The sequence below is a fragment of the Triturus cristatus genome, chromosome 3_1 (genome assembly GCF_964204655.1).
Source record: "Triturus cristatus chromosome 3_1, aTriCri1.1, whole genome shotgun sequence".
In the NCBI taxonomy this organism is placed as follows: domain Eukaryota; kingdom Metazoa; phylum Chordata; class Amphibia; order Caudata; family Salamandridae; genus Triturus; species Triturus cristatus.
The window spans coordinates 889,411,544-889,438,842 of NC_140583.1; the positions used below are offsets into that span (position 1 = coordinate 889,411,544).

At 49.2% G+C, this 27,299-nt stretch overlaps 1 protein-coding gene across 1 annotated transcript in view; it reads left to right on the forward strand.

The window, feature by feature from the left end:
- The window catches only part of TTC21B (tetratricopeptide repeat domain 21B), a 557,642-nt gene that overhangs the window by 264,515 nt on the left and 265,828 nt on the right, over positions 1 to 27,299 (forward strand). Inside the window, exons 18-19 of the mRNA XM_085645393.1 lie at positions 3,086 to 3,224; positions 4,419 to 4,525. Coding sequence (XP_085501519.1) covers positions 3,086 to 3,224; positions 4,419 to 4,525 — 246 coding nt within the window. The remainder of the gene's footprint in view (positions 1 to 3,085; positions 3,225 to 4,418; positions 4,526 to 27,299) is intronic.

The window sequence follows — 27,299 nt, forward strand, 5'->3', positions numbered from 1 at the left end:
TCATTGTTGTTCAGCTCATCATTAGCAGCTCTATTTCTGAAAAGTTTGCTTTACTTATTTCCTCCCACCCCTTTGATTTTCCAGTGGGAATGTTTTTTTCGACTTTCTTGATGCCATTCCCTATCAAGCTGATGCTCAATTAACCAGTTACACTCATTAGTTTGAAGACTCAATCGTTATTTTCATTAACTTGTGCACATAGACTCTGAGAACTCCAGGCCCTTTCAGTTTCTTCACATGTTCCTGCAATCTTGGCGAGCCTTCTTTCCCCGGGTGATTTAGGCCTTTCACATGGCCAAGTCTGTCACTTTTTAAAACTTTTTTTCGTCCCCCTGACCCCACCAAGGAGGAGGAAGGGCTTCCTGAATTGGATTTCAGACATGCTGACTCCGGCTTCAAATGCACTCAATGAATTAAACTGCACTCAATGGGACAGAGTGAATGACCACCTCATTGAGGGTTTTCCTGGAGCCAGGAAAAGCAGGGCAGTGACAAAATGTGTATTTTTATGTTGGGCCCCCGTATGTATCAAGACCTGTTACACCAAGAAAAACCCCTGGAAGGCATTGGTGTCCACTCCACTATGTCAATGGCTGCTATCACGACACTCACCAGAGACTTTGCGGTGGCAGACACCTTTTGGGCAACCACATGGTCACCCTTGCATACCTTTACCAAACATTCCTACCTCACAGCCCAAGCAAACTGTGACAGGCACTTTGTCTGTGCTGTATGCATTCCTTTGATCATTGGCAGCACTTATCCCTGCGCCCCCCACTCCAAGCCATTGTTTTGGAACTCCTTTTTAAGCTGAGGGATCTCCCGGAACCGGTATCCATCAAACAGTAAAGTACATACCTCACATAGTGATATTTCTGATGGCCTTCTATAATAAAATCCAGTGGTATGCAAAAAGTCTATGAGTTGCTGTCATTTATGCTTTTTCAGTGCCTCTCTGCATTCCTCACTCAGACATGGAAGAAGTTTTAGAAACTGCTGTGGGTGCCTAGGTTGGTTCCTTTTATATGCTGGTGACATCATGTCTGACTGGCAGATTGACAGTTGGAGCAGCGTGGTGCTACCTGTTGATGGAGAAGCACCACCAGAATTATTGTTACCCGAGGAAAGTGACTTTCAGTTTTATCCAAAATTATAGCAGGGATAAACATAAGTTTCTTTAACAAAAAAAGAAAGACATATAATAATGATGGTTAAATGATCTGAGGAAATAATGTATTTTCTTTATATTTTTTGTTAAGAACAGACTATGTGACTCAAGGTGGTTTGTGTATGGGCAAAAGGGAAAACCCTCAGAAATAAATAATATCGAACACCAGTAACTTTGATGTTAAAAAAGGAAAAGGGGGAAAAAGAAAAAACTCATTAACGTGATGCTATTTCCGATCTTAAAAAATATATAAGTAGTCCTTCTTGAGGAACAATATGCAAAACAAGAAAGTTTAAGGTGTACATAAAAATACAAATGGAAAATTACATTCAGTATAACAAGTAAAATGACAGTTTGATACACAGGTTAGATTTATATAACTTCATGAAGGGTCCTTCAGTGTTCAAACCAGAAGCTCCTACGTTTTTTACCTGAACTTGACACTGTTCTCTAATAAATCAAGTCAAACAAACTGTGAGACTGTGAAATGCATTGTGATCTTTTACTTAAAAATGAATCTGCTGTGCCCATTTTATAGCGGATTGATTTATAGATGTTCTAACTAAATTCTTTAAGTGTTGAGAGTTTGTCAAAAATTGCACTGGTTTCTATCTTTCCCAAGGCGATTTGTCACCAAACTGAACATGATTTGGGAGTATGCAGATTGTTGGAGGACGAAAGCTGATGTTTCAGTACTGAAGATTTCTAGGAAAATAGATAAGGAATACAAGCAACTGAATGAATTGGCAGAAAAATTATGGAAAATAGATGTAAAGAACTGGTTGGGCACCTCTCTACTCTAATACCTGAATCAGTCAATATTATATTTTTACTATTTAAGAATTTGCAAAATATCTTAATGTATCATTAACTTCAGCAAATAGGATGGTGATGGGTATTCAAATCCTTGTTTTTAAGACAAAAAAAGAGTAACTGGTGCCTTTGAGATAGCTGCCCTCAACACTATGCTTTCTTTTTAATCGGTGGTTATAAAGTTAGTTAGTATTTAGGAAATCTGTATCTCATCAGTCTGAATGCTGCAGGTGTAAAAGAAAAAATGTATGCTACTAAACTGCTTTCTTTTTAATCGGTGGTTATAAAGTTAGTTAGTATTTAGGAAATCTGTATCTCATCAGTCTGAATGCTGCAGGTTTAAAAGAAAAAATATATGCTACTAAACGTTTTTTTTAAGCAGATGTAATTTGTCTTCAAGAGACATGATTAGCCTCCGCTTTTGCCTGATTGAATTACTATACACTGTGTGTCTTCAGATAAAGATTGCTGGTATGAAAACTTGTCTGGGATTTGCAGATTGTCCAGGGACTTAAGTACGCATTGCAGTTGAAAATAAACATCTAAATATCATGCTATTTACTGTCAAAGAAGCACAAATTATGTAAATCTGAAGCAAATCTCATATGTCATAAGTGGGCAATTTGAACGTATATGTTACTACTTTACATTGGCATTAACAATCTGTGAAAATTAATTGAAAGGGTACTGGAATATTCTATGCCTGAGATTGCGAATAACACCTCTAATAAATGGTGATAGGATCTAATGGAGTGTCTCCTTACAAAGCAGTATCTTATATCTATTGGACATGATACACTGGTTTTACCTGTAGATGTTTTATCCACAAAGATGCTATATTTGGAAAGATGTTTTTATTAGATCTTTAAAAAAACAAAAAAAGATGGTTACATTTAGCCTATCTCAGAAGTGAATTTTCACAATGTAGAAGGCAAGTCCTCTTTCCTTGTCGATTAGTTAGGCATTACTGTGTAATACCCCTATAGAATCGCTGATGAGTTTTCTTGACTGTTTTGTACTTTATTCAGAGGGCGTGAATCTGTTAACTAATCATGACTCTACACTACGATATTCCGTTTACTGAGTTATGTTTTCTGGATTTAGGCAATCAGTTATTACGAGGCTGCTTTGAAAACTGGTCAGCAAAACTTTCTTCGTCATGATCTAGCGGAGTTGCTCCTGAAGCTCAAGCAATATGATAAGGCAGAAAATGTTCTGCAACAAGCGCTAGATCATGAACCTGGTAAGATTTACCATGAGACTAAAACCCAGGTCCTTATTTATGTATATATGGGAATTTATTTTTGATAATATTTAATTTAATAATACATTTATTTGTATCATTACAACGTTCAGCATGTGCTAACCTATTAGAATTTTTATAAAAAATAATGTTTGTATTTTTGTTACAAAGCAAAACCAAAGGAAATGATAGACTGAGTGCTGAACATTGCAAGCACTCACCCCCAGTCAACTGATCTGGGTTTAATCCATCACCATTCTTTAGCCCACTCTGCCACCCCAGTTCAGACATGGCCATATGCAAATCAGTCTGACCCTGTGGCAAAGTGAGCAAGGGACTCACGTCTGAGCATACCCTGCCAACTTATGACGAACATAGCAAAAACCAAAGGAAATGATGGACGGAGTGTTGAACATTGCAAGCACTCACCCCCAGTCAACTGATCTGGGTTTAATCCATCACCCTTCTTTGTTAGCCATAAGTTGGATTCAAGCAAGCCTGGCTGAAGACGGCTGAAATGCCAGAAACCGGTCCTAGGAAGCTTGTTTCCGGTCCAGGGAAGACATGGCTTGGCAGTTCGGGCTGGACTGTTCCCATGAGGCACAGGGTCAGACTGATTTGCATATGGCCATGTCTGAACTGGGGTGGCAGAGTGGGCTAAAGAACGGTGATTTATTAAACCCAGATCAGTTGACTGGGGGTGAGTGCTTGCAATGTTCAACACTCCGTCCATCATTTCCTTTGGTTTTTGCTATGTATTTTTGTTACCCCTGAAAAGAATAAATATTGAATTGAGGGCCTAATGTAATTATTCTGTCCATGCTCCTACTTTTAATCAGTTCCTTTCATCATCAGGATCCGAAGACTCTTGTCAACCAAAAAATGGTTTACGACTATGCCTCTGGCTACTGTTTCTTTTGTATTAGCCTTTAAGTGTATTTTAATGGCTGTCTTCTGGATTTGTCCAATGGAGCACCTGCAACTTTTAGCTTCTTGTGCCACAAGTTACGGTTTTCTTTTTGTTCACCTTCAGTGCAACGTTTCTGAATGTTGGGTATAGCAAACGTAAGATAACAAAACATACATAAATCAAAGGCAACATTCAACTTTGTTTTTTGTATTGTATTGCATTGCAGTCCATGTGATGTTTCCCATGAAGTTCACTTTGATTTATTCTTTCTTTTTTTTATTAAGTAAATGAACTCTCTGCGCTTATGGATGATGGACGTTATCAAGTACTCCTAGCAAAAACATACAGCAAAATGGGAAAGACTGACGAAGCTATTGTTTCACTGCACCGGGTATGTTTGGAACTCCTATTCGTCACAGAGTGATTACATTTTTCTCTTCAAACATTCCTTTAGTGTGGATAATAAATCTTTACTTTAGTGACTTTTTGAATATTCAGGCAGGCTAGACAGGACACTGAAGTATTTGTAGATGAATGCTCTTGACCTAGTATCTATCAGCAGATGTGCTAGAGGTGATGGTACTAGGGGGCAGTTTAACAGGCTTAAGGTAGCTGTTTGACTTTGTTCATTTCCGTATTTTATCTTTTCACAGATTTTGAAACTTCTTTTAAGAAAGTTTGATTCTGGTATTAGATGTGGTGCCACTGTGTGTTTAATTTGAACAAGGTCTCTGCGTTCCAAATGTCTGCGCTGTGATTTCCTTCCTTAACATAATCTTGAATGTTATGTCTGGTGCGCAGTGAATTAATGATGCCAGGGTATACTCATTTGCATAGCATTAGTGCCGTAAAGGCGATAGATACATTGTGCCTGCAGGCACTTTCAAGTGCAATTCTGAATTGGCACTCCATGTCGCAGATCTGGGAGCAGTGATTTCATACTTTGACCGTATCCAGATTTCATCACTGTTGTACAAGGTGTAAATTGTGCACAGCCCATCTGCAGAACTAGTGCACGGGTAAATCCTTGGCAAAGACCAGGCCATGGTCACATTTCCCATCCAGGGAGATCTCCTGAAGTGCGTATAATGCACTTTACAAGTATCCGTAAATAAAATGTGGCGAGGGGAGATTAGTACTCGGACCGTTACTCTTTCAGCAGTTTATTTGCATTGTGCTGTGTGAGTTACTGTTGATTTCTAATTGCTGGACCACACGTTGCTTGAATTGGTTGTGCATGGAGAGTGACTTTGGACATTGCCTGCCCCCTCAAGCTGGTTGGTAGTTCCCCTCCTCAGAACTGGTCTCTTGCCCTTGTTTGGCTAACATCCGAAAGAAGGTGGAGAAGTGTAGCTCACTGGTTAGAGGAGGCATACCCTGCAGCAGAGGTCAGACCCGGGACCAGGGTTCGATTCCCGACGCGGCAGGGTCCGGAGCCCAATTGTCCACGGACTTGATAATTCTCGCTTCGGTGCCCACTCTAAGCACGAGTTCACACTATGCAGCTCTGGGCAACAAGCTTGCTTAATCTCCACAACGGCCCCCCCGCGGCGGGATGCCTGGCTTTCACCTTGGGGATGCCCAGTACGGGCTATCTCACAGGGAAAAACCAGGACGGGTTCCCAATGCAAGCGCCGAGATGCCCAAGGGTAAGTCGAGCGCTATATAAGAACTCACATTCATTCATTCATTCATTCATAATGAATGATAACTAGGTACTGTTATAGCTATGGGTATAAAGAAGATTGCATCATCGTCAGTGGCAGCTACCTCTAACAAAAAACGTATTGTGTATACTGGGGCTGTGGTGAAACTTAAGTCATTTTGAAAGACCCCTTTGAACAAACCCCCCCCCTGAGGCATCTGGAATCCTTTAGCACTAATATATTTAAAATCTAAAGTGGTTCAGTCCAGGAAGGTTTCTGGAAAACAGCACCGTAGTTCTACTGTTCACTCTGAACTCTTCTTTATGTCAAATGTTCAGCCAAGTGAACAAGAGCACTTCTGTTTCCAGTGCCAACCATCAACTTGTTGGCCCATTCTATTTCGTATCTTGTCTGCTTGTTTAGCAGGAATGGACTCAGGAATAACTTCTGATTTATTGTTTTTGGAATCAGAGCTCCCACCATATCTATACAAAATTTAGCGCATTAAAGGTGAAGCCATAATTATACCTTGGTAATTCTAAAAAAAATGTTATGTCTTAAGTGGCATTGTCAGAGTAAGATAGCAATAAACAACATTTTAGATGTGTACGGATAGACCTAATAACCTACATGGCAGAGTCTATGCTCAATAATAGTACATTAATGTAATAAACATTTTGTCAGTAAAAGGAAAAACGATGAAAAAACACAAAACCACAGTATATGGGGCATCAAAATGTCTCTTGTGTTGATAGGTCATCCCTGCAAGGGATCTAGGTTGGTCATATATGACCATTAACAGGATACCCAATAGCAAAAGCCCTACTCATGATCGTGCACAACAGACATACATTCAAAGAGCAAAGAACGTTAACCAATCCGAACCGGGTAGTTTAGGGTGGCTATTGAGTTGATAGACAGTAACTAAATGACATCTGAGAGAGGGTTTTGTAGGTGGAGGTGTGGAAGCATGTGCGTGGAATCCTTGAATAGTAGCCACTTGCAAGCTGTCTGTGCGCGCTGAGCTGGGCGTCACTGGTCCATCCGGCAGTTGGGGGGCGGGGAAGGGCAGTCATGAGGACTCTGGTATGTCATTCAGCCCGGCGGCCCCGTGTACAAACCCCAGTTGCGCAGTCACAGTCCTCTCCCTTCAAGCGCGCCCTCAATCAGTCAATGGCCTCTACTTTCTCCTGCATATGAAGCACATATACATCCCACATGGTGGTAGCTTCACCCCTTAACCTGATGTGCTGATCCTGCATCCTAGTGTTGGCCACAGCAGTCACCCACCTGAGCACTGTCTGAAGCCAGCAATTGATCGGGGGCGGCTGCGCCACCTTTGAGGGCATAGCTATCAGGCATTTGAATAGGACCATGGCCATGTCTGCAAGCTGTAGGAAGTACTTGGTGTGCTTTGTCATGCCCAGGGGGCGGACTAGGGGTGGAGGCGTTTACTGTACGTCCACAAGTTCTGAAATTTGTTAAATAAATTGCCCCATGTCTGTGCAAGCGTGGGGCAGTCCCACACCATGTGGAGGAAAGTGGCGTCTTGGTATTCACATCTAGGATGCACCGAGGGCACTCCTGGAAACATCTTGTGATGGGGTTATGGTACTAAGTGTGATGTGGATAGTTGAACTGGGTGAACTTTGACGGGCGTTGCAAGATACCCGCTTCACCTGTTATAGCGCCATCCTACACTATTTCTCTCAGAGCCCTCCCAAAACATTCGCCCCATCTGGGCTTAGCGAGTAACGTGAGGTCCACATCTGCGATCAGCAAGGCAGCGTAGAGACCCTTAATCGCTCTGTGGCCAATGCCATGGTTCAAGAAACACTGCAGTCCCTGATGGAGGGCTGGGGCCTCCCTATCCTCCCCCAAGTAGCCCTAGTCGCCAGAACAAGAGCGTTATAAGATATAAACTGCCCAGCTCCCAGACCATTACCATCTTGGAAGTTCTGAAAGATAGCAGCAGCCCATCAGTGTACAGGTCACCCAGGCAGGTCCCCTCGGAGTCCAGCCACTGTTCTGGGTCATGAGTCTCTACTAGTGCACGCATTGTGGGCATGCTCCAGATTGGCACCTGTGGCTCATATGGGGTTGCGCCCCTGCCGGGTTGGATGAATAATTTTCAGCATAGCTTCCCTACCCGTGCCAGCCTACTGATGCCCCAGTTTCAATAACAAATCCAGGATTCCCATCCCATCAAGCTCCCAATATAATGGCTTTTGCCCAGCACGTCTTCTGGCAGCCACTGCATGGGCAACTTCAACTGCACACCCACAAAATAAAGCTCTAGGTCTGGGACACCCAGGCCACCCTCCAAAAGAGGGTGCTGGAGTACATAAATGGACACTTGTTTGCGCACCCCTCCCCAAATCAGATCTGGAAGTAGATTCCAGAGGTCCTTAAAGATGGCCTTTGCAGGGATCACTGGCACTGTTGTGAAAAAAAAAAACCATAGAGGGGGTGTGGCAGTAGTAAAGTTTTTGCTATGGAGACCAGATCCATTCGCAACAGCGGCAAGCACGTCCAGAGGCCCACCGATTGTCGCAGTGACGTCAGAGTCCTGCCGTAGTTCCCGTCGAGGAGGTTCCTATCAGTGTGCTACATGTTCACTCAAAGGTAGCGGAACATCTCCAACCACCAGGCGAGACAATCCAATTCCACCTCCATCGCCCTTAGTGGCTAGATGCAGGACTCCCTCCAATTCACCCGTAGACCTGCCATATCCCCGAAAAGGTCCGGGAGGGTTTATAGTGGCCGCAGGTCTCGTCTTGGCCTGCCCATATGCACCAGTACATCTTCCACATAGAGTAAAACCACATGCCACTGGGGCCCTACCCGTACCCCCAGTCTGGGCTTATCACCCGCAACAGGGTGTCCAGTGGCTTCATAGCCAATGCAGAAATCACAGGTGAACGGGAGTACCCATATCTGTGACAGAGGGTCGAGAGATTTGACGTCCCGCCCGGACTCTGGCTTTTGGCGCTGTATAGAGCAGCTTGACTCATTTCAAATATTCAGTGACTGCTCCCAGGCTCTCTAGTACTAGCATCAAGTATTACCACCCAAGGGTGTCAAATGCTTTTTTGAAGTCTAGGAAGATGGCCACTGGGACGTCTTCGGGCTCGCCTACTACCCCCATGATGTGACATAGGCGTGTTATGCGAAGTAGTCCTGTGCAGGATGAATCCACAGTTGTCTGAGTGGACCTGAGCATGGCGTATCAGGAGCAAGCGATTGGCCAAAACTTTCCTCCGTATTTTGTAGTCCATGTTAAGCATTGACAGGGGTGATAGTAACCCACCTCTAGGGGTCTCTACCTATTTGGGGCAAGATAACTGTAAGAGCCTCGCAGAGGGAGGCAGGAAAACTGCCCAGCTGATGTGCCACCTCATGAACTGCGAGCAACCTGGGAGTGAGGGTTGCGCCAAACACCACATAGTACTTTACGGGGAACATGCCTTGAGCCTTGCTGCTGGCCATCTGATGCACAGCAGTCCTCAATTCTTCAAGCCACAGTGGTTGTTCAAGCTCTTGGGAGTGGAGGGGATGGAGTTGGGGAAGGGCAGTCCTGACAATATTTTGCCAGAGGTGCTCATCACGAGGGCCAGGAGGGGGAAGAGTAAAGATGCTCGTAATATTGAGCAAAAACTTCATAGATCTCCATTTGGTATGACACTGTAGTGCCCATGTTCATTTGGATCGCTTCAATAATGGTCCTAGGGACCTCGCATCACAACCGCCACGCCAGAGTGCGAACTGGCCTATCTCTGTCTGCATGCCGGCAAGCCAGAGATGCTCTGTAGTCAATGCTGAATCCTCAAGTCACGCAGCCATGTTAGGGCCTCAACAACCGTCACCGCCTCCCGTTCGGTAGGGCGGATCTGCTCTTCAAGCATCAGCACATTACAGAGGAGGAACGTCAGCTCCCCTAGAATGTCTTACTACCGTGTCCCCTCTTAATCACCTTCATGGCCTCCCACTTCACTCCCAGGGAGCCTGCGGTGCCCTCGTTGTCCTCAAAATAATAGAGCAGATGTGTGCTAATGATGTCACGATGGGCGGTGTCATGTATGGCCCGGTTCTCCGTTGTCAACTCAGTATAGGTGCCCTGTTTACCCCCACTGGAAGGTCACCTTTAGGGGGCTGTGGTCACATAACATACTGCCTAGATATTCCGGGATTCGGGGCCAGAGCTCCGCATTGCAAAATAAATAGTCCCATCTAGTGTGGACTTAATGTCTGGGGTATAATAGGAGAATTCAGTGTCATCCGGATGGCCCAGGCGCCAAATGTCCTGAAGTTGTGTTCTAGTCGTCCAGTCCCTAAAAGGTTTTGTCGCTTGTAGCCCTTGAGTCTCCAGCATTGAAGGCAGTGATCTATCTAAGGAGGTGCTGTGTACACAATTGAAACCTCTTCCCCCATCACCCCCCCAATAAACTAGGGAATGTAGAGTCGAAGAGCAATGCTGGGGACAATGTGCCTTAGAAATCTCCCTGGAGTGTGTCAGTAGCATATAGTAATAAAATTGACAGTGGGTGCCCGTACAGTTCGTCCTCAAGGTGCACGAACTGGCCCTCCACCACAGTCCTGCTTTTAACAAACGGGACACCTGGGGCAAGCCAAATAAGAACTCACAGAATACCCAGTACCAAAGACATGCCCACTCCAACGGCGAGCTACTTTGTCCAACTACGTGGCAGTAAGATGTGTCTCCTGCAGACACATGACTGTGTTTCCACATGAGATAGACATACACCATGTTACGGTGCACTGTGATCGCCATCCCTCTGATATTCCACGTCGTGCATTAAATGTTGTAGCCATGGAACATAGATGAAAAAAACCCCGTAAGTGGCACCCAGGGACACCAATGTATGAGATTAAGCGTATCCTTGTTCCTCTCTTCTCCCCACCGCCTATGTGAGCTCCCGGTATCAACTAAACAATAAACAGAACCATAACACCCATTCCCTTGGCTTGGACACCATAGGGCATGGTGCCACAATAGCCTAAACAGTAATCAAGGTGAAACTGTTACACTCTGCAGTCATAACAGCAGTCTTGGTGGGACAGGCCAAGAGGCGTACAAAATAGTCTTGGGTATCCCGAACATCCCGGGTCCTGAGGAGAAGGCGCTGATAAGTCCCAAGACAACAGCAGAGGCAGACCGGTCCTCCAGTGACTCCTCGATGTCCCACTGTCCATCTGACCCTCCCTGGACATAGGCTCAGGTCAGTTCACTCACAAAGCTGGCAGATCTCATGAGGCAGGGAGCTCCCTCCGAGGAGACCTCATTAAGGCAATGTAAAGTCACCCACCCCGGAGCGTCTGGCTCCGACTCCTAATCAGAATAGAGTGCCAGCGTCCGGAACCTGTTGGTACCCTGGAGTGAAACCTCAGCCACCACCAGTGCCTGCTCCCTTGCAGCTTGTTCAATGGTAGGCCGCACATGGGGCCTGCGGGGGCTGCGACAGCAGCATCCAGCCATCCCTACCGACCAGCCACGTAGATCACAGCTCCCCTCCATCTCTGTTAAGTACGGGACTCGGGCACAAGACAAGTCCAGGCTTCGCTGCAGCTCTTTCACAACACGGAAGGTGATACAGCGTCTTTGGACCTTCGCCATGTAATCAGGATAGGCAGTAATGGGGTTCCCATTGTAAGTCCAAGGACCTTTTGCATGCAACAGCTGTAGAGTTAAGTCCCTGTCGTTAAGCAGGTGAGCAATCACTGCGCAGCCAACCCATGATGCAGTGGGCCCTTTCTACTGAGAAGAACTTGGGGACACGGTTTGCCAAGACAGTTTGAGACAGCCATTCTTCAAGAAAGAGTTCAGTGTTGGGGCCCTCCACTCTTTTGGGATATCCCAGAAAACGAACATTGTTGCGACTAGATCGTCCCTCAGCGTCTTACGCTCGCGCTTTGAGGTCTCTCACTTCCACCTATAAAAGTTTGTGTTGGTCTTGCACTGAGACCAGAGAGGGCCACATGGAGGTCAAGGAGGAGTAAGCTTCTACCCTCTTGGGAGCTTGGCATGGTCTACTCTCAGAAGGCCAGTCTCCACCTGAATGGACTCTAAAGTGCTTTCTAGTTGATAGAGCAGGTCCACCATTGGGGTGAAAGCAACTAGGATGCCCATGATCAACTTTTTGGGGGGGAGGGGACGGGGGGGGGGAGAACCTTGATCATTTCATACTGAAGCAAAGTCTGCTTTTCTGTGTGGTCACTGTGATTTTTCGCCGATCTCTGGACCTTGCATTGGTTGTTATTAGGACTCTGTGTGCTGTGACACTTCCATTCAGTGCCACAATGTATGTGTTCTGCCCCTCAAATTGTATTGTAAAAGTGGTTTCACCCAATTGGTTATTTAAATGTCCAGTAAGGCTGGATGCCTAGTGGTTCAAAGGGCCCTCCAACCACCTGATTCCAACTTCGAGCCCCTGGTCGCCCGCAACACTGCCTGCCTTCCCAAAGTATTGTAAGCCCTTTTTTGTCATTTGCTGCCTTAAACTGCACTAATCGGTTGCCCACTGTCATGCATTCCCTCAGAAGTGGTTTGTTCATTGTAACTGTTCTGCTGATTGCCAGTATTGTGATCTCTGCTCTACTCTTTTATTCTTTGTGTCTGCTTGCCCACTTGTTTCGGCCCAGCCGGTTCTCAACAGTACCACCTGCACCGTGTGTTTGTGCCCTCTCCCCTATCCACCCCATTCCCCGACAGCCCCTCCCAGTGATACTTAATAGAGGCCGCAGCGCAGCCACACTAGAGGCAAGCCCGTCTGCGCCAGTCCGCACCCAGCGCCAGGAGCCATGTTCCCCAACAATTTCAAAGATACTCCGCTTCAGAGCTCCGTGCCCTGAACCCCACATGCAACTGCTGCCTCGCTCCACTATGCACCACAGCGGGACCATTCACCTGCATCTGCTGCCGCTTTAACATGATCACTACCCCACGGAACAACACCATACCAACTACAGATGCAGAAATCCTTCCGGTTCAACTCAACTGCCTCCTGATCAGTGCCAGATCACTCTGCAAACGCGCCACTGAGACCTGGGACGCCATCTCCACCGTCGCCCCCGACCCCGACGTAACCTCCATAACAGAGACCTGGCTCATCCCCACATCGGCCCCTGACATCGCCACTGCAACCCTCACTGGGTACAAGATGAAACACTGAGACTGCGCCAACAGACTCGGGTAAGGCACCGCCATTGTACACAAGGAATTGATCACCTGCACCATCACCGACGACGACACCTTGCCCACCATGGAACACATGGATTTCCATCTCCATGCCGACACCAAAACTGCCATCAGAGGCACCCTCACATACATACCACCAAGACCATGAACCGGCTTCAGCAATGGCATAGCTGAATTAATTGCCCCTCTCGCCGCTGAATCCGAACACCACATCTTCCTTGGGAACCTCCACGTCCACCTGGATGACCTCACCGACGCGAACAACACCGACCTCCTGGAAAGACTAGACAACATCAGCCTCAAGCAGATCGTCTCCAACCCCGCACACAGAGCAGGACTCATGCTTGACCCTGTCTTCACATCCAGCAACAGAATCAGATACAGCCACACATCAGAAATCATCTGGACGGACCACGCCATCGTACACTTCACCCTCACCGGACCACTGCACACTACCCCTACCCGAGACAATGCACCCTACTTCAGCTGGACCAAAGTAACTCTGCAGCATTGGACAGACTCCTTCAGCGCCTCCCCGCCAAACATCACTACCAACCTGGATCAAACGGTAGATAGCTTCAAAGACTGGATCACCAACTCTGCCAACCAAGTCGCCCCCACCAAACCACCAAAGAGAAACAGACCCTCAAACAAGCCAGCTGGTGCACAACAGAACTCAGCACATCAAAACACAAAGGTAAACAACCAGCAAGAAGATGACGAACCAGCAAGAAAGACACCGGCCAAGCCACCTACAAAGCAACCCTCAACAACTACCATAGTCCGCTCAAAGCTGACGCCTCATCAGAACTAGCACCCTCTAAACCAAGGAAATCTTCACCATCATCAGAGAATTCTCATGTCCCTCAGTCACGGAAAATGTGACCAATCCCTCACAAGAACGCTGTGACGCCCTCGCCGACCACTTCCATAACCAGATCGCAACCACCTACACAATTTTCGAACCCTAACCCTCCGACATCCTCAGCTATCCACCCAGCACAGCCAGCAACCACTCGTTTACCACATGGGAACAACTCAGCGCACCAACCACAATCTTCTTGATGAAATCCATCCACCCTGGAGCACCCAATGACCCCTGCCCACATCGGATCTTCAACCTTGGAAGCAAAGTGATCAGCCACAAGCTCACCACCATCCTCAAGGACTCCATCACTACAACCATCTTCCCTAATGCATAGAAGGACGCGGAGGTCCGGCCCCTTCTCAAGAAACCATCAGCAGACCCCAGAGATCTCCAGAACTACCGACCAATCACTGTCCTGCTTTTCCCTGTCAGAGTCCTGGAGAAAGCCATCAACTTCTAGCTCTCCGATCATCTGGAAAGAAACCAGCTACTGGACCCTTCCCAGTCGGACTTTAGAGCCAACCACAGCACTGAGGCATCCTTGATCGCAGCCACAGACCTACTTGGCAGAGGAGAAACTGTCGCCCTCATCCTCCTTGACCTCTGTGGCTTTCAACACTATCTCCCAACACACACTCATCCAGCGAATCTGCCCAAATTCTCAGACGATGCACTCAGATGGATGACATCCTTCCTCACAGGTCGCACCCTCGGAGTCCACCTCCCCTCACATTGCACCCCAAGCGCACTATGTGGGGAGTACCCAAAGGCACATTCTCTCGGCCTCACCCTCTTAAGCATCTACATGACACCACTCACAGGCATCGTCAGTGCAAACGACATCAACATCATCTCCTACGCTGATGACAACCACCTCGTCCTCTCACTATGAGTGAACCCCACCCAGGCAAAGACCAACTAACGGAACTGCATGATGAGCGTTGCTACATGGATGTGAGACAACTGCCTCAAACTGAACACGGACAGACAGAATTCCTCATCTTTGCAGAAACACCGCCCTTAGGAACGACTCCTGGTGGCCCACAGAGCTCGGCCCCACTCCTAAGGCGAAAGACCACGCCCCCAACCTCGGCTTCATAATAGACCGCAAACTCTCCATGAAATGACAGGTAATCACTGTGTTCGAGGCATATGAGCTGCAGATTACACACTGTGCATAGATCGCCATCTGGTGTTGGGCCCGGATGTTGCAGTTGTTTTTCTCTTGGAAAGTCTTTGGAAGTCACGAGGTATGTGACTCCTCCTTTGGATCATATTGCGCATGGGCTTTGGCTCCATCCTCAGATTGTTTTTTTCCGCCATCGGGCTCGGATGTGTTCTTCGCGCTCCAGTACGGAACCGTTCCAGTTTTCCCGTTAGGCGCGCAATCCTTCCCCATTCGACGGTATTGTCTCGATCGCGTTCTCCACACTCGACGCGACTCAACGATCGAAGTCTTCGATTCCGGTCGTCGACGAAGTCCGATGGGCCTACCTGGGCCTCCTGTCCTGGCTGATGGAAAGGACGCCATTTAAAAAGTGTCCTCGATGTGGGTCGAAGTTTGCCCACACCGATCTACATGAGGTGTGCAACCACTGCCTCTCTCCAGAACACAAGGCAGGGGACTGTCCAGCTTGTGCCTCCTACCGATCGAAGAAGATGATTCGGGACCGACGAGCAAGGAGAACTATGACTCACTCGTCGACTTCGATCCCCGACGACATCTTCGAAGAAGGCATCGATGTTCTAGAACAACAGCACACCGAAGAAGGCCTCGTCAGCGCTTCTGAAGCTGACAACTCCAACGTCGAGACAATCACTCCGGCACAGAGAGGCGTGAGTGCAGACGTCGACCCCGACCCCAAACCCCCCTCCACGCCATTGAAAAAGGAATCGGTCAAGCCTTCGCCTTCGGGCCTAGGTATGCACCGAGAGACTGCTTCCCATACCTCGCTTCCGGGCCCCGGTTAAGAAGCCCACCAAGCCTTCAGGCGGCTCGGGCTCGAGCCAGCCTACCCTCGGTGCCGAAAAACTCTCATCGACACCGGCACCGAAAAAGAAAACGCCCCTTTCCTCGTCCACGCCGAGCTCGACACCGGAGCACTCGGCGCCAAAGACTGGCTCCTCGTTACAACAAACAAATGATGGACGGAATGCTGACAATGCAGACATTCTCCCCCAGTCAAGAGATCTGGGTTAAATCCATCGTTCTTTTGCCCACTACACCACCCCAGTTTAGACATGGCCATATGCAAATCAGTCTTGACCCTGTGCCTCATGGGAACAGTCCAGCCCGAACTGCCAAGCCATGTCTTCCCTGGACCGGAATCAAGCATCCTAGGACCGGTTTCTGGCTATCAGCCGTCATCAGCCAGGATAGCTTGACTCCAGTGGCGTAGTGAGCACGGGTCCCACGTCTGGGAATACCCATCCCACTTAGGGCGAAAAGCGTTACAACAAACAAATGATGGACGGAATGCTGACAATGCAGACATTCTCCCCCAGTCAAGAGATCTGGGTTAAATCCATCGTTCTTTTGCCCACTACACCACCCCAGTTTAGACATGGCCATATGCAAATCAGTCTTGACCCTGTGCCTCATGGGAACAGTCCAGCCCGAACTGCCAAGCCATGTCTTCCCTGGACCGGAATCAAGCATCCTAGGACCGGTTTCTGGCTATCAGCCGTCATCAGCCAGGATAGCTTGACTCCAGTGGCGTAGTGAGCACGGGTCCCACGTCTGGGAATACCCATCCCACTTAGGGCGAAAAGCGTTACAACAAACAAATGATGGACGGAATGCTGACAATGCAGACATTCTCCCCCAGTCAAGAGATCTGGGTTAAATCCATCGTTCTTTTGCCCACTACACCACCCCAGTTTAGACATGGCCATATGCAAATCAGTCTTGACCCTGTGCCTCATGGGAACAGTCCAGCCCGAACTGCCAAGCCATGTCTTCCCTGGACCGGAATCAAGCATCCTAGGACCGGTTTCTGGCTATCAGCCGTCATCAGCCAGGATAGCTTGACTCCAGTGGCGTAGTGAGCACGGGTCCCACGTCTGGGAATACCCATCCCACTTAGGGCGAAAAGCGTTACAACAAACAAATGATGGACGGAATGCTGACAATGCAGACATTCTCCCCCAGTCAAGAGATCTGGGTTAAATCCATCGTTCTTTTGCCCACTACACCACCCCAGTTTAGACATGGCCATATGCAAATCAGTCTTGACCCTGTGCCTCATGGGAACAGTCCAGCCCGAACTGCCAAGCCATGTCTTCCCTGGACCGGAATCAAGCATCCTAGGACCGGTTTCTGGCTATCAGCCGTCATCAGCCAGGATAGCTTGACTCCAGTGGCGTAGTGAGCACGGGTCCCACGTCTGGGAATACCCATCCCACTTAGGGCGAAAAGCGTTACAACAAACAAATGATGGACGGAATGCTGACAATGCAGACATTCTCCCCCAGTCAAGAGATCTGGGTTAAATCCATCGTTCTTTTGCCCACTACACCACCCCAGTTTAGACATGGCCATATGCAAATCAGTCTTGACCCTGTGCCTCATGGGAACAGTCCAGCCCGAACTGCCAAGCCATGTCTTCCCTGGACCGGAATCAAGCATCCTAGGACCGGTTTCTGGCTATCAGCCGTCATCAGCCAGGATAGCTTGACTCCAGTGGCGTAGTGAGCACGGGTCCCACGTCTGGGAATACCCATCCCACTTAGGGCGAAAAGCGTTACAACAAACAAATGATGGACGGAATGCTGACAATGCAGACATTCTCCCCCAGTCAAGAGATCTGGGTTAAATCCATCGTTCTTTTGCCCACTACACCACCCCAGTTTAGACATGGCCATATGCAAATCAGTCTTGACCCTGTGCCTCATGGGAACAGTCCAGCCCGAACTGCCAAGCCATGTCTTCCCTGGACCGGAATCAAGCATCCTAGGACCGGTTTCTGGCTATCAGCCGTCATCAGCCAGGATAGCTTGACTCCAGTGGCGTAGTGAGCACGGGTCCCACGTCTGGGAATACCCATCCCACTTAGGGCGAAAAGCGTTACAACAAACAAATGATGGACGGAATGCTGACAATGCAGACATTCTCCCCCAGTCAAGAGATCTGGGTTAAATCCATCGTTCTTTTGCCCACTACACCACCCCAGTTTAGACATGGCCATATGCAAATCAGTCTTGACCCTGTGCCTCATGGGAACAGTCCAGCCCGAACTGCCAAGCCATGTCTTCCCTGGACCGGAATCAAGCATCCTAGGACCGGTTTCTGGCTATCAGCCGTCATCAGCCAGGATAGCTTGACTCCAGTGGCGTAGTGAGCACGGGTCCCACGTCTGGGAATACCCATCCCACTTAGGGCGAAAAGCGTTACAACAAACAAATGATGGACGGAATGCTGACAATGCAGACATTCTCCCCCAGTCAAGAGATCTGGGTTAAATCCATCGTTCTTTTGCCCACTACACCACCCCAGTTTAGACATGGCCATATGCAAATCAGTCTTGACCCTGTGCCTCATGGGAACAGTCCAGCCCGAACTGCCAAGCCATGTCTTCCCTGGACCGGAATCAAGCATCCTAGGACCGGTTTCTGGCTATCAGCCGTCATCAGCCAGGATAGCTTGACTCCAGTGGCGTAGTGAGCACGGGTCCCACGTCTGGGAATACCCATCCCACTTAGGGCGAAAAGCGTTACAACAAACAAATGATGGACGGAATGCTGACAATGCAGACATTCTCCCCCAGTCAAGAGATCTGGGTTAAATCCATCGTTCTTTTGCCCACTACACCACCCCAGTTTAGACATGGCCATATGCAAATCAGTCTTGACCCTGTGCCTCATGGGAACAGTCCAGCCCGAACTGCCAAGCCATGTCTTCCCTGGACCGGAATCAAGCATCCTAGGACCGGTTTCTGGCTATCAGCCGTCATCAGCCAGGATAGCTTGACTCCAGTGGCGTAGTGAGCACGGGTCCCACGTCTGGGAATACCCATCCCACTTAGGGCGAAAAGCGTTACAACAAACAAATGATGGACGGAATGCTGACAATGCAGACATTCTCCCCCAGTCAAGAGATCTGGGTTAAATCCATCGTTCTTTTGCCCACTACACCACCCCAGTTTAGACATGGCCATATGCAAATCAGTCTTGACCCTGTGCCTCATGGGAACAGTCCAGCCCGAACTGCCAAGCCATGTCTTCCCTGGACCGGAATCAAGCATCCTAGGACCGGTTTCTGGCTATCAGCCGTCATCAGCCAGGATAGCTTGACTCCAGTGGCGTAGTGAGCACGGGTCCCACGTCTGGGAATACCCATCCCACTTAGGGCGAAAAGCGTTACAACAAACAAATGATGGACGGAATGCTGACAATGCAGACATTCTCCCCCAGTCAAGAGATCTGGGTTAAATCCATCGTTCTTTTGCCCACTACACCACCCCAGTTTAGACATGGCCATATGCAAATCAGTCTTGACCCTGTGCCTCATGGGAACAGTCCAGCCCGAACTGCCAAGCCATGTCTTCCCTGGACCGGAATCAAGCATCCTAGGACCGGTTTCTGGCTATCAGCCGTCATCAGCCAGGATAGCTTGACTCCAGTGGCGTAGTGAGCACGGGTCCCACGTCTGGGAATACCCATCCCACTTAGGGCGAAAAGCGTTACAACAAACAAATGATGGACGGAATGCTGACAATGCAGACATTCTCCCCCAGTCAAGAGATCTGGGTTAAATCCATCGTTCTTTTGCCCACTACACCACCCCAGTTTAGACATGGCCATATGCAAATCAGTCTTGACCCTGTGCCTCATGGGAACAGTCCAGCCCGAACTGCCAAGCCATGTCTTCCCTGGACCGGAATCAAGCATCCTAGGACCGGTTTCTGGCTATCAGCCGTCATCAGCCAGGATAGCTTGACTCCAGTGGCGTAGTGAGCACGGGTCCCACGTCTGGGAATACCCATCCCACTTAGGGCGAAAAGCGTTACAACAAACAAATGATGGACGGAATGCTGACAATGCAGACATTCTCCCCCAGTCAAGAGATCTGGGTTAAATCCATCGTTCTTTTGCCCACTACACCACCCCAGTTTAGACATGGCCATATGCAAATCAGTCTTGACCCTGTGCCTCATGGGAACAGTCCAGCCCGAACTGCCAAGCCATGTCTTCCCTGGACCGGAATCAAGCATCCTAGGACCGGTTTCTGGCTATCAGCCGTCATCAGCCAGGATAGCTTGACTCCAGTGGCGTAGTGAGCACGGGTCCCACGTCTGGGAATACCCATCCCACTTAGGGCGAAAAGCGTTACAACAAACAAATGATGGACGGAATGCTGACAATGCAGACATTCTCCCCCAGTCAAGAGATCTGGGTTAAATCCATCGTTCTTTTGCCCACTACACCACCCCAGTTTAGACATGGCCATATGCAAATCAGTCTTGACCCTGTGCCTCATGGGAACAGTCCAGCCCGAACTGCCAAGCCATGTCTTCCCTGGACCGGAATCAAGCATCCTAGGACCGGTTTCTGGCTATCAGCCGTCATCAGCCAGGATAGCTTGACTCCAGTGGCGTAGTGAGCACGGGTCCCACGTCTGGGAATACCCATCCCACTTAGGGCGAAAAGCGTTACAACAAACAAATGATGGACGGAATGCTGACAATGCAGACATTCTCCCCCAGTCAAGAGATCTGGGTTAAATCCATCGTTCTTTTGCCCACTACACCACCCCAGTTTAGACATGGCCATATGCAAATCAGTCTTGACCCTGTGCCTCATGGGAACAGTCCAGCCCGAACTGCCAAGCCATGTCTTCCCTGGACCGGAATCAAGCATCCTAGGACCGGTTTCTGGCTATCAGCCGTCATCAGCCAGGATAGCTTGACTCCAGTGGCGTAGTGAGCACGGGTCCCACGTCTGGGAATACCCATCCCACTTAGGGCGAAAAGCGTTACAACAAACAAATGATGGACGGAATGCTGACAATGCAGACATTCTCCCCCAGTCAAGAGATCTGGGTTAAATCCATCGTTCTTTTGCCCACTACACCACCCCAGTTTAGACATGGCCATATGCAAATCAGTCTTGACCCTGTGCCTCATGGGAACAGTCCAGCCCGAACTGCCAAGCCATGTCTTCCCTGGACCGGAATCAAGCATCCTAGGACCGGTTTCTGGCTATCAGCCGTCATCAGCCAGGATAGCTTGACTCCAGTGGCGTAGTGAGCACGGGTCCCACGTCTGGGAATACCCATCCCACTTAGGGCGAAAAGCGTTACAACAAACAAATGATGGACGGAATGCTGACAATGCAGACATTCTCCCCCAGTCAAGAGATCTGGGTTAAATCCATCGTTCTTTTGCCCACTACACCACCCCAGTTTAGACATGGCCATATGCAAATCAGTCTTGACCCTGTGCCTCATGGGAACAGTCCAGCCCGAACTGCCAAGCCATGTCTTCCCTGGACCGGAATCAAGCATCCTAGGACCGGTTTCTGGCTATCAGCCGTCATCAGCCAGGATAGCTTGACTCCAGTGGCGTAGTGAGCACGGGTCCCACGTCTGGGAATACCTATCCCACTTAGGGCGAAAAGCGTTACAACAAACAAATGATGGACGGAATGCTGACAATGCAGACATTCTCCCCCAGTCAAGAGATCTGGGTTAAATCCATCGTTCTTTTGCCCACTACACCACCCCAGTTTAGACATGGCCATATGCAAATCAGTCTTGACCCTGTGCCTCATGGGAACAGTCCAGCCCGAACTGCCAAGCCATGTCTTCCCTGGACCGGAATCAAGCATCCTAGGACCGGTTTCTGGCTATCAGCCGTCATCAGCCAGGATAGCTTGACTCCAGTGGCGTAGTGAGCACGGGTCCCACGTCTGGGAATACCCATCCCACTTAGGGCGAAAAGCGTTACAACAAACAAATGATGGACGGAATGCTGACAATGCAGACATTCTCCCCCAGTCAAGAGATCTGGGTTAAATCCATCGTTCTTTTGCCCACTACACCACCCCAGTTTAGACATGGCCATATGCAAATCAGTCTTGACCCTGTGCCTCATGGGAACAGTCCAGCCCGAACTGCCAAGCCATGTCTTCCCTGGACCGGAATCAAGCATCCTAGGACCGGTTTCTGGCTATCAGCCGTCATCAGCCAGGATAGCTTGACTCCAGTGGCGTAGTGAGCACGGGTCCCACGTCTGGGAATACCCATCCCACTTAGGGCGAAAAGCGTTACAACAAACAAATGATGGACGGAATGCTGACACTGCAGACATTCTCCCCCAGTCAAGAGATCTGGGTTAAATCCATCGTTCTTTTGCCCACTACACCACCCCAGTTTAGACATGGCCATATGCAAATCAGTCTTGACCCTGTGCCTCATGGGAACAGTCCAGCCCGAACTGCCAAGCCATGTCTTCCCTGGACCGGAATCAAGCATCCTAGGACCGGTTTCTGGCTATCAGCCGTCATCAGCCAGGATAGCTTGACTCCAGTGGCGTAGTGAGCACGGGTCCCACGTCTGGGAATACCCATCCCACTTAGGGCGAAAAGCGTTACAACAAACAAATGATGGACGGAATGCTGACTGGCTCCTCAGCACAGATAACATCCTCAGAGCCGAGCAAGAAACCGAAGAGCCTCGACTCCCAAGCCTCGAAGCCGAAACCAACCTCGGAACAGAGGAAGACAAAAGACATTTCTAAACCCCACGGTTCCAAACAAAGAACCAGTGCCGAATCCACGCCTAAAAAATCCACGGCTCCGACACCATCGGCACCGAAGGATCTGCCCCCTGCAGATCAGCTGTTTCGACCCGATCCTTACCAAAAAACCCACGTAAAGGATCCAAAGACTGGGCATTTGACGCTTAGCACCAGAAAAAGACCACTGGACAAACCTGCACCAGCTCCACCACCTAAAAGGAGGGACTTTGCCACCTCCCCTTTGAGCATTCCTCCACCTCCTTCTCCTCCTCCGCCTCCCCCACCCCATCATTCTCCCACACCATCTCCAGATGAGGATGATGATGACATTAGCTACCACGCAGGGGACGGTGCGGACGACCAACCAATAGGGGACCCCACTCCTACGTGCTCCCCAGACCCATGGGACGACTACAACATCCCAGATGTCCCAAACGTCCCGCAGGATTATCTTTACCCTTCCAGACCCTCCCCCCCAGAGGACACAATGGGCTTTACCCAGCTACTCCATAGGGCTGCCCACTACCATGGGGTTGATCTCCACACAGACCCCGTGGAGGAGGATTTCCTCTTAGACACATTTGACACTGCACAGAGGTCCACCTCAATTCTGCCCATGCTTAAGGGGGTTATTAAGCATGCACCAGAGGTCTTTAAAGACCCGGTTAGGGCCAGGGTCATCAACCCTCGCATTGAGAAAAAATATAAGGCCACCCCAACAGATCCAACCTACATTAGAGGCCCTGCACCACTAAACTCCCTGGTAGTCTCCAATGCCAGGAAACGTGCCAATTCCCAGGCATCAGGTGAGGCTCCACCGCCAGATAAGGAGTATAAACTCCTGGACGCCTCTGGAAAGCGCACGGCGTCCCAAGCGCCCAACATATGGCGCATTGCTAACACCCAAGCGCTCCTAGCCAGATATGACAGGACACATTATGACGAGCTGGAGTGCATATTGCAACACCTCCCTGACAAATACAAAAATAGGGCCAACAAATTAATTCAGGAGGGTAAAACCATCACCAATACCTCCATCCGTTGTGCCCTCGATGCAGCTGACAATATATAGGGCAATTAATACTAGCGTCCTTCTGCGTAGGCATGCCTGGCTACGCATTTCAGGGTTCAAACCTGAGGTTCAGAGTTCCATCCTCAACCACACCCTTGATGAGAAACATCTGTTTGGCCCTAGTGTCGACGTAGCCCTCGAAAAAATGAAAAAGGACACAGACACGGCAAAATCTATGGGAGCCTTGCAGTTGCAAGCTCCCGGGCGCTCCTTTCGCCGTTCCTCCTTTAGAAGCACCACCAGAGGCTACTTCTCCGACAGCGCCTCCACTTCCTACAAGGCCCCTACCCAATCCACCTTCACTAGGGGTTACCAAAGAGGCGGTTACAGGGGTAACAACAACAAAGGCAGAGGCAAAACTAACACCTCCCGCTCTGCCTCCACCCCCACCCAGTGACTTCCCTCCACTCCCCCCAGACTATTCCACTCCAGTCGGGGCAGACTTCACAATTTCCTTCCTGTCTGGGCCACCATTACCTCAGACAGATAGGTGCAACAGATAATTCAATCAGGCTACTGTCTAGAACTAACATCTACCCCCCAACCATTCCACCCAAACAGCTCCCAATGTCACAAGAACATTTGTCACTTTTAAAGCAGGAGGTGATCTCCCTCCTACAAAAAAGTGCAATAGAACCAGTTCCTACCCACCAACAAAACAAGGGAGTTCACTCCCTATATTTTCTCATACCAAAAAAGGATGACTCTCTAAGAGCCATTCTGGACCTCAGACCCCTAAACCAATACATACACTCAGACCACTTTCACATGGTCACACTCCAGCAGGTACTTACTCTGCTCTCCCAGAACGACTTCCTTGCCACCGTAGACCTCAAGGACGCCTATTTCCACATTCCCATTCACAATGCTCACAGGAAATTACTCAGATTCGTAGTGGATGGTCAGCACTACCAATTCAAAGTACTCCCATTCGTATTCACCACAGCACCGCAAGTGTTTACCAAGTGCCTAGCGGTAGTGGCAGCACACCTCAGAAGACAACACATCCACGTCTTCCCATACCTAGACGACTGGCTTATAAAAGCCAGCTCATACAACCAGTGTGTACAACACACTCACGCCACTATCAAACTACTTCACGACCTGGACTTCACAGTAAACTACGCCAAGTCCCATCTGCATCTGTCCCACATCCAACAATACCTCGGTGCCACCATAGACACCTCAAGAGCGCTAGCCTACCCCAGTCCCGCCAGGATAGCAAGCATACAGGCTCTTCGCGCCAAATTTCAACCACAACACTCTCTTCCAGCCCGAGTGTTTATGCAACTTATAGGCATATTCATAGTACCTCATGCAAAACTCCAGATGCATCCTCTCCAAGCGTGCTTAGCATGCCAATGGAACCAGGCTCAGGGTCAATTATCAGATCTGGTGTTGGTAGACGGTCGTACCCATCGCTCTCTGCAGTGGTGGACCACCAAAAACCTTTCCAAAGGGCGACCGTTCCTAGAGCCGGTTCCTCAAATAGTTCTAACTGCGGACGCATCGCTCTCTGGCTGGGGAGCTCACCTACTACATCACACCATGCAGGGCAGGTGGACACCTCAATAAAAGTTACTCCACATCAACCATCTGGAGTTACTAGCCATATTCCTAGTCCTAAAAGCCTTTCAAACACACGTCTCGGGCAAGGCTGTCTTAGTCCGTACAGACAACATGACAGCCATGTACTACATCAAAAAACAGGGCGGCACACACTCTCTGCAGCTCTCTCAGCTAGCGCAGAGCATATGGAGGTGGGCCATACCTCAAAACATTTTTCTCCTAGCCCAACATGTCCCAGGAGTCCAAAACACCATTGCAGATCTGTTGAGCCATCAAACACAACAGATCCGCGAGTGGGAACTTCATCCACAAGTTCTTCAACCATTCTTCCAGACAACCGTGGTACATCACATTGCTGGAACTCTCTATAGTTCCGCACCAAAAGTTACACCTCTCTCCACGCCTCTTAACCCAGAACCATGCAGAGATCAGACACCCGGACCCAGCTCAGCTCAACCTTGTGATCTGACTCCTGAAATCCCAGAATTTGGTTAGCTTAATCTTCCCCCTGACTGTATGAAAGGGATTCCCTTTAATTAAAAATAGCCTCGGGAGCTGGGGAAGAGCTTCCCCAGCTCCCGAGGCCCCCCCCTTTCAGTGTAATGACGATCGTCGCGCCGACGTCATTACACTGAAAGTGAAACTGAAATGAGCCAAGAGGCTCATTTCAGTTTCACTTTGTACATGCTCAGGGGGCTATCTCAGCCCCCTGAGCACGTAGAAAGACGGGAGAGGTATCGTTGGAAAGGGGAGATTCTCCCCTTTCCAACGGTACCCCTCCCCAGTGGATCCCTGCTTGGGGATCGCCACAGGAGGGTGATCCCCAAGCAGGGATCCACCCACTAGACACCAGGGAGGGGGGAGCGGCCCCTTGGGCAAGGGCCTTTGCTCCCCCCAAATAATTGTGGCATTATTTAGTCTTTTTGCCCCTCCTGGTGGGCAGATGGGGGCAGTAGCCCCCAATCTGCCCCCCGGGGGGGGAAAAGCCCACTAGACACCAGGGAATTTTCAAAAAAATGGCGGCCACCTAGGGAAACCTACCAAACCCACACATTTCTGAAAACTAGACACCCGGGGGATTCCAGGGAGGTATGGCTTGCGTGGATCCCTCAACGTTTCCTTACCCAGAATGCCCTGCAAACCTCAAATTTAGCTGAAAAAATCACCTTTTTCACACATTTTTGAGTGGGAAAGTTGTGGCATCACCGGGCTGACACAAATTTCCTCCACCCAGCGTTCCCCCGGGTCTCCCGATAAAAACGGTGCTTCACTCGTGTGGGAGGCCCAAGTACCCGCGACAAGCAAGGGCCCACAACGTATTGAGACGACATGAAAATTGCCTACATTAAAACGACCTGGTTTTGCAAGGGGGGTCACCTGGGTTTTTGGCCCGGTGCTCGGCGGCCACCTAGGGGAACCTACCAAACCCACACATTTCTGAAAACTAGACACCCGGGGGATTCCAGGGAGGTATGGCTTGCATGGATCTCCCAACGTTGTGGGCCCTTGTCTGTCACGGGTACTTGGGCCTCCCACACGAGTGAGGCACCGTTTTTATCGGGAGACCCGGGGGAACACTGGGTGGTAGGAAATTTGTGTCAGCCCGCTGATGCCACAACTTTCCCACACAAAAATGTGTGAAAAAGGTGAATTTTTGGGCTAAATTTGAGGTTTGCAGGGCATTCTGGGTAAGGAAGCGTTGGGGGATCCACGCCAGCCATACCTCTCTGGAATCCCCCGGGTGTCTAGTTTTCAGAAATGTGTGGGTGTGGTAGGTTTCCCTAGGTGACAGCAGAGCTAGGGTTCAAAAACTACAGCTAGGCACTTTGCCAAAAAAGGTTCATTTTTCACTGCGAAATTGAGGTGTGTCCACGATGCGTTTTGCGCCGTTTCTTGTCGCGGGCACTAGGCCGACCCACACAAGTGAGGTGCCATTTTTATCGGAAGACTTTGGGGAACACGGGGTGGGTGGAAATTTGTGGATCCACGCAGATTCCAGAACTTTCCACCAGAGAAATGTGGAGAAAATGTGTTTTTTTTGGTAATTTTTTCGGTT